Raw genomic sequence first — 11,339 nt, 5'->3', positions numbered from 1 at the left:
TACAAAGAGGACTCAGCAGCTCATTTCTTCAGTACATGGAAATTTGAGGTTGCATGTGATGCAGCACCCACGTGCTCCACAGACATCTGTCATTGCTGCAGCTGTCGTGGCTGCCCGAGTGCCAGGGTAGCTGCTGTGGGACCCAGCTCAGGGCCATCAGCCAGGGATGCTCCAGCGAGCCAGGCAGAGCAGCCGCTCCAGCACGAGGCTGCAGGGAGCCTGTGGGCGGTGAAAGTGTGGCAGGAACAGTAAAAAAAAGCAGATTTTGAAGGCTATGGGGGTTACTAGGGGCTGTTGCCCATTCTGCACTGCACCCTTCCCGCAGGTCCCTGCACCATGAGTGCGGCTGAGGATGCCGAGTGGCTGCAGTGGGTGACGAAGCAGTTTGGGAGCATCGCGGGGGCGGACAAAGAAATCAACTTGGAAGAGTTCAAAAGCGCCCTCCAAGTGAAGGAGGTGAGTGCCGCTGCAGGGAGCTGGGGCATGGAGTCCCTTCTGCCGGGCAGCACTGGCAGCCTGACACCCAGCTGTGGTCTCTCATTGTGCTTAGAGAAAATTAAGTTTAAAAATAGAATTGCATGATGTTGAGAGAGAGAGAGAGAGAAACCTAGCAGTACTCCGCAGCAAGCAGGAATGGAAAACATAGATTAATCATCCAGAATGCAAAATCAACTGGATATCCACAGTCTGCCTTTGAACACACTTGGCTATTCCCAAGGAATATTCCCTCCCTGCTGCCCAGTCCATCCCTGCATTCCCAGGCGCTCCCTCCCTCTGCCGGGCAGCCACCTCTGGCTGTGGTGCCAATACACCCCTGCAAAAAGCAGCCTTCCTTCCCCCTCCTGTATTCGGGCTGTCCCATGGCTGCCAGCTTTTGCCAGGCAATTCCCATTGCTGGCAGCAGCAGCTTGCTTCGTAGCATCAGGATTTGACCAGTGGAGAGCATCCCACTGCTGCGTGAGAGCGTTTGTCCTCCTCCCTGCAGTCCTTCTTCGCCGAGAGGTTCTTTGCGCTGTTTGACGCAGACGGGAGCGGGACCATCAGTCTGGAGGAGCTGCTGAAAGCCCTGAGCCTGCTCGTACACGGCAGCGAGATGGACAAGCTGAGATTCCTCTTCCAGGTTTATGATGTGGATGGTAAGGTGATGAAAAATAGATGAAGCTGGCTGTTTTTTTATTTGAGCAAAGTTGCAATTTGCAAGGCAGCCCAGCTGTCCTCTGAACATCCAGGCACGGGCATCGCCGCTCAGCTGCAGGGCTGGGGCCATGTCCCCGCTTAGGTTATGTACAGCTGGGTAACGGGGCAGATGGGTCTTCACTGCTGGTTCTTCATTAAAGGTAAACGTCTACCTGGCATAACGCCGCTGCCTTCACCCCATGATGGATGCATCAAAAATCCATCTTGAAAGCCAACAATTAAACCGGTCACATGTTGGGATTTCCCACAACGCGCTTTCACCCTCAGACGTGGAGAGGAGCGGTGTCCACTCCACTCAAATACCAGCTCTCTGTCCCGCTGATATTTGTGCATCCCAGCACGCTCTCTTCTTCCTCCTCCATCTTCCTCCTCCACCAGCTGGGAAAGCTGGGAATAAAAAAAAACAAAGTTCTTGAGTTGCTTTTCCTGCCCTGCCTTGTTAGGGCACAAAGTGCTGGCCGAGGAGCCGAGAGCCGAGCCTCTTGCCTGGCTGGTTTGCTCTCATGCCTGGCTGCCAGATAAGCGTGTCTGCACCGCTTTGCTCGCGCCGAGCTCTCCAGCCAAGCGACAGCGTGGCTGCTGCAGCTAAATGCCTGGTTAGGTCACTTCTGTTTTTAAAACCAGCTGATGTATAAGCAAAGGTATGGTCTTGGTCTGGCTGGGCACGGTTTCCTCCTGTGCCTGCAATGAATGGTGGCAATTTCTGCATTAAAGGTGCGAGAGGAAGGTAAAACCATGGGGTTTTCAGGGTGCTGTGGTGTATGGGGGTCCCTGCAATGACCCACCGTGGTGCCTGCTCACCCCACGCAGGCAGCGGCTCCATCGACCCGGACGAGCTGCGCGTGGTGCTGCGGTGGTGCCTGCGGGAGAGCGCGATAGCCCTGCCCGAGGAGCGGCTGGGCGACCTCACCTTGGCCCTGTTCGAGGCTGCCGACAAGGACCACAGCGGCTCCATCACTTTCGAGGAGCTCAGGGAGGAGCTGGAGGGTTTCCCAGAGGTCATGGAGAACCTGACCATCAGGTAGCTGTGTTGGTGGGTCCCTCCGGCAGTCCCGCAGGGCTGCCGGTTCCCTTGGGAGCACCTTGTGGGATTTATGCTCTTGTTAAGGCTCTCGTGGGGTGCCCAGGCTATGGGGTGCTTCCAGCACTAGAAGCAACACAAGCACCTTGTGGTGCCAAGCTGGGTGCAGGGCTCGGATGCAGGGATGGTGCCAAGCTGGGTGCTGGTCTTGGATGAAGGTGTAGGCGCTAGGATGGGTGTGGGGATGGTGTTGGGATAGGTGCAGGGATGGCCTCACCCTGGATGCGGGACTTGGGTGCAGGAGCACCCCAGCTTCCCCCTTCCTCCGGGCAAGGAGGAATCGATGCCTTTGCTCCCAGTGCAGCGAGCTGGCTGAAGCCCCCACCACCTGCAGAGAAGAGCTGCTGGCCACGCTACCTGACCCGGGCGTACTGGCACAACCACCGCAGCAAGCTTGCCTTCCTGGGGGGCTACGTTGGCCTCAACCTCCTGCTCTTTACCCTGGCCGCCCTGCGGCACACCGGCCTCGGCGGGTGGGTGGTGGTGGCCCGGGGCTGTGGGCAGTGCCTGAACTTCAACTGCACCTTCCTCGCAGTGAGTGCTGGGTCCCGGGAGGGATGCTGAGCTCGCAGGGGGTGTGGGGTGATGGTTACTCGGGCTATTTACAGTCACATTCATACTGGGACCTTATCTCTGTGCCAGGGGCTCTTTGGAGGGTGCCCTTGGACTTTTGCAGTTGTGGGACAGGGCCATCTCCTCTAAATAATTGAATATAAATAACAGGTTAGGGAGGTTGAGAGCTTTTTGGGACAAGGGCACTCACGGCACCGTGCAGATGCATCCTTGATTTGTGCCTCTGGGTGCTCTCCAGGCTGACACCCTGTATTAGCAGGGAGCTGGCTCTGGAGCCCCAGGGAACCAGCCCCTGGCTGAGCCCCCCAGCATCTCTGATTGCCCCTCTCCCGGAGGTGCTGATGCTGCGGAGGTGCCTAACCTGGTTGCGAGCTACCCCCATTGCCAAGGTTTTGCCTCTGGACCAGCACGTTGTTTTCCACCAGCTCGTGGGGTACGTGGTGCTGGTGCTGGCAGCTGTTCACACGGGCGCCCACGTTGCCAACTTCAGTAAGTAGCAGCTCGGGGGCAGGGGAAGCCCTTCAGCTGCCATGGCCATGGGTTTATCTTGGGCAACACCTGCTCTAACGCACCACATCAACCCTGCAGTGGGTCCCCCCCTTCCAGTCCTGCTGCTAAAGTGGAAAATGCCCCTCGATGCAGGGGACATCACCCACACCGCACTGACAAAAAGCTGCAGGGAACTGGACTGAGTCCTGGGGTGGGATGCTCATGTCCCAGAGGGGTGCAGATGTCCCGGGGAGGGGATGCTCATGACCCAGAGGGATGCAGATGTCCCGGGGAGGGGATGCCTGTGTCCCAGAGGGATGCAGATGTCCTGGGAAGGGGATGCTCGTGTCCCAGAGGGGTGCAGATGTCCCGGGGAGGGGATGCCCGTGTCCCAGAGGGGTGCAGATGTCCCGGGGAGGGGATGCCCGTGTCCCAGAGGGATGCAGATGTTCCAGGGAAGGGATGCAGGTGTCCTGGGGGGGGGGGGGGGATGCGCATGCTCCGTGGAGGGGATGCACGTGTCCTGGGGCTTGCCCGTGTCCCAGGGAGGGCGGTGCAGGGCCTGGAGAGAGGGTGCAGATGTCCAGGGGTGCTGCAGGCGGCCGGAGGTGTGCGCGGTGCTGCGCTGCCTGTGCGCTGTCTGTTGTCCCCCTCTAGTGGCTTCCCAGCCGGGCAGCGAAGGGCTCCCCCTCCCCCACGCAGCTCCCGAGAGGGGTCTGCGCCCCACAGCCCTGCACCCCCCAGCTGTGCGCCCCTCGGCCCCGTGGCAGGGTGCCAGGGCTGTGTGCTCTGCACACCGGGGGAGCACGTCTGCTCGCACCTGCCCCCCTGGAGCAAAACGCCCTCCTGGCAGCGGCGCTGAGCCGCGAGCGGGCTCTGGGGCATTTTCAATAGGTTCGAGCAAAGCACTCGGGTGCTGTTTGGTTTAAAAAGGAAAACAAAAAATTAAAAAAAAATTGGCAACGGTTTGGCGAGTGCAGCAAAAATCTGGGTGCCCAGCGGGCAGGTCTGGGGTGCCCCGCTCCCCGTCGTGACCGTGGGTGTGCGCAGGCAGGCTGGCGCGGCGGGACGGGCACCATGCCCTCACCGAGTACCTCTTCTTGGCCCGGCCCGGTGTGGGGGGGCCTGGGTGGCACGGCCTCGCAGACGGGGCTGGCGCTCCAGGGGCTGCTGGCCACCATGCTCGCCTTCTCCAGCCCCTGCGTCCGGCGGAGCGGCCACTTCGAGGTGGGTCCTGCCGCGGCCCGTGTGACTGCGGTGCCCAAGCTGCTCTGTCTTGGGGAGCGGGGGAACCGGGGTGAGGGGCTGGTGGGTGGGTGCCCCTCCAGGTGCTGCCCCATGGGTGGGGGAGAAGCTCATGAGCTGGTGTGGTGCCCCCCGATATCACTCTTGGACACGCCCATGCTCCTCAGATTCGCGGTTTTAGGGTTTCCGTGCTTTTTGCCATCATTTGGGCTGCCTTTGCCTGCGGGATGTCCCAGCACAGCCTCACCGTGAAGCGCCATTTAGCTCCACTGCTTTTGATTCATGCTTGGTCCCTCCACTCCCTGCCTGCAGGTCTTCTACTGGACCCACCTCTCCTACATCTCCGTCTGGACCCTCCTCATCCTCCACGGCCCCCACTTCTGGAAGTGGTTTGTGGTTCCTGGCTGCCTCTTCGCGCTGGAGAAGGGGCTTGGCTTGGCTTGGTGGCGTGCTGGGGGGCTGCGCATCGTGGAGGTCAACCTGCTTCCCTCCAAGGTCTGCACCTGCGGGGGTCTCTGCACCCCTTCCCACCTCCCTCCTGGCCCCCCTGGGCCCCTCCTCCTGTGATAGTGGGGATAGAGGTGCTGTGGCTTGCAGAAATACCTTTAATATTTGCAAAGTGGTTTATAATTTGGGGAAAAGCACTTTGCAAGTGACCAGACTGGTTATTTGACACAGGGGAAAAGGAGGAGCAGTGGGACATGGAAGAAATCAGGAAAATGATGAAAAAAACCAGTGACAACTTCCTTGACTTTTAGTTTCTTCAAAAAAATGATTTGAGGCCAGCCCTGAGATTTTTGCTTGATAGTGAAGCTGCATAGCGAATAGGAAAACATACTCATTTCTTAGGTCACATCTGTAAGTTCGTCTCGTGCTGGCCACTGTTTAAAATGGGAGGCACAAACCTGGGTGCTCATGGGCTGCAGAAAGACCATCCCCGCAGAGACTGACCAGTGTGATGCTCCCAGCTTTTCTGGTCTCCTTTTCCTCCAGGTGACTCACCTGGTGATCGAGAGACCACAGTTTTTCCACTACAAGCCCGGAGACTACATCTACCTGAACATCCCAGCCATCGCCACCTACGAGTGGCATCCCTTCACCATCAGCAGTGCTCCCGAGCAGCAAGGTGATTGCCAATCCTTCGCCGGCTTTGCATCACAGGGATGATGTTTTGCATCGCATGAGCCCTGTCTGGGTGGCTGGATCCCCCCTGGGGGTCAGGGAGGTGCCCATGCCCGTGGAGCTGGGCAGCGTGTGCTCATGCACGCCTCAACTCACCTGCCTCCATCTCTGCCTGGACATAAGTCCTGTATAAAAACAGATACTCGGGTTATTTCAAGCAAGGTGTGGGGACTGAATGGCACCCAAATGCCCTGCCTGATTCCACGGCTGCCCAAGGTTTGGGATTTGGGCTTCACCTGGCTGTTAGAGCAAACCCAGTCCCCTGCTGCAAGCCCGGGGCTGACATGCAGGACATCGGTGGGGATTGCTGCTGGGTTCCTGAGCCCAGGGCTGTGCAGTGCCCATGGTGCTGGGGCTGCAGGGCAGTTCCTTACATGGGATGCCCACCCGCTGCTCTGCTTCATCCTGCAGAGACCCTTTGGCTGCACATCAGGTCGCTGGGCCAGTGGACCAACAAGCTGTATGAATACTTCCAGCAGCCCCAATTGCCCAGCCCGGAGCCAAAACCGCTCAGCAGGAGGCTGAGGGAGAAGAGATGCCGGCGCTGGGCGCAGGTTGGTCAGACAGGGCTCAGGTTTAGGCAAACACAGAGGTTAGACCTTAAACCGCTGCTGGCAGTGGCTTTGCCGAGCTGGGGACCCCCTGGTGTGTCCGTGGGTTTCTCAAGGTGACGTCTCCATTTGGCACGTGTGGATGGCTCTCCGGATGGTCAGTCCCCCAGCCAGCTCCATAAAAGCAAAGGAGAATGTGCTCTGCCGAGTGGCTCCTGCTGGGGTCACCCCAGCTTTCAGCCACCCGTCCAGCACCAAGCTGGGCGCTGGGGGTACCTCTCGTGGAGCATGTCCCCTGCGAGGAGCTTGTGCAGCCTTGGAGGGCGTCATGTCCCACCCTGAGGCTGTATGACCCCGCTGGATGGGGCATTGGATACCTGTGAGCATCGCAGCCGGTGATGCCGTGGCCTTTGGCTTCCAGGAAGGTCTCTGCAGCAGAGCCGGCTCAGAGGGAGGGTGTGTGGCCGCTGACGGGGATGGAGCCGTTCAGCTGACATCGTACAAAGCCACCGGCGCTGCTGCCCCAGGAGAGGAGCACCCGCCGGCGGGGGGGGTAAGCACACACTGCCAGGACACCTGCACTCCCCAGGGAGCAGCGGGGGAGCCCCTGGTGCTGGCGGGGCAGGGAGGGGGTCCCTGCTCTCGTCAGCACAGCGGTGGCTGGAGGACCAACCTGGAGAAACGAGGGGAAGCATCACTTCCACCCCAAATGAGCCAAAGCTCATTAAAAAGCCCCTTTGTAAAGAAACTTCTCTGCTATAAAACATGGCAATGCCAGGGTGCTGAGAGCCACCGTTAGCAGCTTTTATCCCCTGCCGTGAAAAGCTCTCAGGATATTGATTCTGTCTGGGCTGGAGGAGCAGTCCTTGCAGATAAAGCATTTACATGCACTGGTTTTGATGTGTTTCTTTGCCTATCACCCTTTTGCTCTCATCTGTCCCTTGGTGAGCAGAGGTTCCCCGTGCCTGCTCCGGCCATCATGGTGGCTGTACATCTCTTACCACCCAACTTGTGTGGGGATTTGGGTAATTGCCTTTTTATCAATACTCAAACCGGGTACAATCCAGATAACATCATCAGGTGACAAGTTCCTGGCTCTGGATATTAGTGGGATGTCCCACCAGAAACCTGTGAGTGGCTTGAGCAGTGCCTGGGGCCTGACCGAGGGATGGGGCTGGAAGCGTGTGCGCAGCCCGGATAAACCCAGCTGGGAAGAAACCCACCCAACCCCCAAACCTGGGGAACGAGCAGGTTTAGTGTTACCTGACGTGCAGGGATTAGAGGTGGGAAGGAGATGGTCACTGCCCTCTTCACCTCGCAGGTCTCCGTTGGGCTGGGTGAGACCCATCGGCTCTGCAGCGTCAAGGTGAGGGATGCCCTGGTCCTTCCCTGGCTCCAGCGAGCAGGGCTGGGCTCAGCATCCCTGGGGGGAGCCGTGCATGTGCCCAGCCACTCCACGCATGTGCCTCTGTGCACGGATGGTCCCATCTGGGGCCGATGAAACCCTGCACTGCTGGAGGGCTTCATGCTCCTGCCCACTCTGTCCTCCTTTTCCCTTGCTCCCATAAAACTCCTATGACAGACCCCAGATTCTATCTGGGCTCTATAACCCTGCATTTGCCTGCAACCTAAGAGTTGTTTTAGCACCTACAGGCTGGTGGGTCTCTCCCTGGGTTTCTCATCTCTCCTAGTGCTACATAGATGGCCCCTACGGGACCTCAACACGGAGGATCTTCACCTCGGAGCACGCCGTCCTCATCGGCGCGGGCATTGGCATCACCCCCTTTGCCTCCATTTTGCAGAGCATCATGTACAGGTTGGTGCTGAGGCAGCGGCTCAGGCTGCGGTCGTGCCGATGGAGCTCTGCGATCCCTGATGAGCCCCGACGTGGCTTCGGGAGGCACAAGGCGTGATGTCTGCTGTGGTAGACCTGTCCTCCCACACCTCTCGGTTGACCCTCCTCACTTCTAACCTTGGGACTTGTGGCCACCAGACCCACAGCTGGGTCTTCCCTCAGTGTTAGGCTTCCCCCTGGGGATTTCTCCTGTGGGAAACCTGCTGGTAGGAGGTTGGCCACGGGCATGCACCAGAGCTAGTGAGGAACGGGTGCTTGGGGTCCCTCTGCAAAGGTCTGAGGGGTGCGAGCAGTGGGGCAGGCAGGGCTGTGGCTGCCCACGCAGGTACCGCCAGCGAAAGCAGAGCTGCCCCAACTGCCACTACTCGTGGTGTGAGGACCTGCGGGACGAGGAGATGACGCTCAGGAAGGTAGGGGCAGGTGGAGGGAGACACAGGACCAAGGTTTGCCCTGGGGATGGGGCAGGAGGGCTACAGGCTCCTGGTGGTGGAGAGCCCATGAGCATCCTGCCCGGTCCAGGAGGTGTGGGGCAGGAGGCCGCTGGATTTGGCCCCCATGCTACCTGCCAGCTCCGAAGCAGAGACTTCTGCGTCCTTCCAGGTTGACTTCATCTGGATAAACAGGGACCAGAAGCACTTTGAGTGGTTCGTCAGCCTACTAACCAAGCTGGAAATGGAGCAGGCTGAGCAGGAACTGGGAGGTGAGCGGGAGGCAGGGGCTGGCCAGCACAGCCCCCAGACCTGGGGTGCCCAGCCCCATCCCTGGCATCACTCCCAGGAGAACCCAACCCCACCCACGGGGGCACGATGTGGGGCAGGACCCCGCATCTGCAGCCGAGCTCCCCTTAAACATCCAGGGCGGTTTTTGGAGATGCATCTGTACATGACGTCGGCCCTCAGCAAGAATGACATGAAGGCCATCGGGCTGCAGATGGCCCTGGACCTGCTGGCCGCCAAGGAGCAGAGGGACTTGATCACAGGGCTGCGGACCAGGACCCAGCCCGGCCGCCCAGACTGGAGCAGGGTGAGGGCTGGCCCTGCCTCACTGCCAAAATCCTGCTCATGGGAAGGGAGCCATGTCCCCCAAACCTGCTCGTTCAGGGGGGGTGCTAGGGAGAGCCCCACTTCATAGTGGGAGGATGCACTGGGATATCCAGACCTGGGGAAGGCTCTCCTTCCCGTGGGAAAGCGAGTGCTGTGGGGAGGCTGAGTTCAGCAGCTGCCAAAGCAGGCAGGGATCCTGCCCTCGCTGGGGTGGGAGCGAGCTGTGCCACCACCTCTTCTCCTTTCACCTGTGCCCTAGGTGTTTGGGAAGGTGGCAGACGAGAGGAGAGGGAAAGTCCAGGTCTTCTTCTGTGGCTCACCAGCACTTGCCAAAGTCATCAGGATGCACTGTGAGCGCTTCGGCTTCCAATTCTTCAAAGAAAACTTCTAACCCACAGCCCTTGCCTCCCTGCCTGCCCCTGCCAGCCCTGATGTGGGATGATGGGCTCTGGCAGCTGGATCCTGCTGCACTGCCCATGTTGGCTCCTGGCTGCCGCTCGGTCAGAGCTGGGGAGAGTGGGATGCACAGCGAGCAAGGGACAGCAAGGGGAAGGGGCTGGGCTGAGCCACGGGGCTTTGGGGTGGAGGGGACGGGGTCCTGGGGCTATGTGGGGTGGAGGAGGTGGGTGTCCTGGAATATCCGTGCTGGGGTTTTGAGGAGAAAAGAACCAGTGCCCCAGGACACTTTGGGATGGGGGGGACAGGGTCCTGAAGCACCTTTGAGGGCTTTGGGGCAGAGGGGCCAGGGTCCCCATCCCCTTGTCCGGCTGTGGGATGGAGGGATGGGGTCCTGCATCACTTTGCTGGACGGTGGGATGGAGGGATGGGGTCCCCATCCCCTTGCTGGGTGGTGGGACGGAGGGATGGGGTCCCCATCCCCTGGCGGGGCGGGGCGGCGGTGCCGGCGGAGCGGTGCCCACAGGAGGGCACTGCAGCCTCGGTAACCGGGGCCGTGCCGCCGCCCGGGGCCGGGCCGTGCTGGCGGGGCCCCCCGGCCCCCCTCCCGGCTCCTTTCCAGAAAGCACCCGACGTTTTCCTTTAAAGAAATATTATATATTTATAACAATATACCTTAGCAGCCGCCTCGCCCTGTCCCAGCCCTGGCTTGCAGCGCAGAAGAGGTTTTTTTCATTTTTTTTGCACTAGGAAAACAAGATTATCCCAGCAGTTGGGGTGAGGTGGGTGGGCAGCACGACCCCCCGCCTGGGTATGGCTGGTGGGACGGGGGGGCTGCTGAAACCCGGGGTCCCCGGGGTGCGGAGTGTCACCGTGCCTGGCCAGCATGCTGGGAGCCGCAGTGGCCCATCGATGCTCAAAACAACCTGGAGCTGTCCCCCGCCCCCCCCCGCGGAGATTTACGGGGCCTGTTAGAGGCCACCTGGGCGGCACACTGATGCTGTTGTGTGAAAAATAAAAAAAGAAAAGAAAAAGGAAGGATTAATGTGGATGAGACATGCATCTGATGGCAAAGGCACCCGTGGGGAAAGCGAAGTGGAACCGGGAGCTGGAGGAGCAGCCGGTGCCGGCATGGTGTGCTCCCGGGCATCCCGCTTTGCCTGCGCACCCTGGGCACAACACGGGTGCCCAGGGACCCAGCTGTGCCGCGGGGCAGGATTGCACCCCCATGCGATGGTCCCTGGGCCATCGCGCTGTGCAGAATGGGTGCTGTTGGCCATCCACCGTTGCTGGAAGGGCACAAGAGCTGAACGTGGCTGGGCTGACCGCCGGCGTGCCCTGGGCTGTAGAGCTATGCGGTGCCTTGCTCTGCCTCCCGGTGCCAACCCCATCCACAGCTTTGCTTCCCCTCTGCTCCCTCCCTCCTACTGCTGGAGCTGGGATGCGATGCTCAAACCCCGCTGCTTTCTGAAGCTGACACAGCATCCAGCCCCGTCCTGGGTCATTGCATCCAATGCTCCTTCTTTTGCCTGCGTGTCTGCCTGTGAATACTTTGGCCTCCTAAAAAGCCTTGCCCTAGCCACGGCAGCTGCAGGAAGGCACCAATGTGGCCAGAGGCCCGGGGCAGCAGCGGGTGCTGAGCCCCCTTGTCCCCATTGCCAGCCCAGCACTGGGAGCTGCCCCACCGCTGCCCTTTGCAGGCATGGTGAGGGAGGCAGAACCCCCCA

The 11,339-nt window shown here is 60.0% G+C and overlaps 1 protein-coding gene across 1 annotated transcript; it reads left to right on the top strand.

Annotated features, from left to right (window-relative positions):
* The first annotated feature begins 333 nt into the window (after positions 1 to 333).
* NOX5 (NADPH oxidase 5) lies at positions 334 to 9,749 on the top strand. The gene is given in 16 exon segments (XM_040601638.1): positions 334 to 456; positions 986 to 1,136; positions 2,008 to 2,218; positions 2,578 to 2,812; positions 3,187 to 3,340; positions 4,391 to 4,455; positions 4,457 to 4,567; positions 4,898 to 5,080; positions 5,579 to 5,711; positions 6,179 to 6,321; positions 7,640 to 7,684; positions 8,010 to 8,134; positions 8,499 to 8,583; positions 8,774 to 8,873; positions 9,030 to 9,196; positions 9,476 to 9,749. Coding segments are annotated over 16 exon segments (2,160 nt in total). The 5' UTR covers positions 334 to 336; the 3' UTR covers positions 9,608 to 9,749.
* Positions 9,750 to 11,339: the final 1,590 nt, after the last annotated feature.

Source organism: Falco naumanni, chromosome 7 (assembly GCF_017639655.2).
Source record: "Falco naumanni isolate bFalNau1 chromosome 7, bFalNau1.pat, whole genome shotgun sequence".
NCBI classification, from domain to species: Eukaryota; Metazoa; Chordata; class Aves; order Falconiformes; family Falconidae; genus Falco; species Falco naumanni.
Note: the sequence above shows the minus strand (reverse complement) of the source record. Positions and strands in the feature narration are given on the sequence as shown.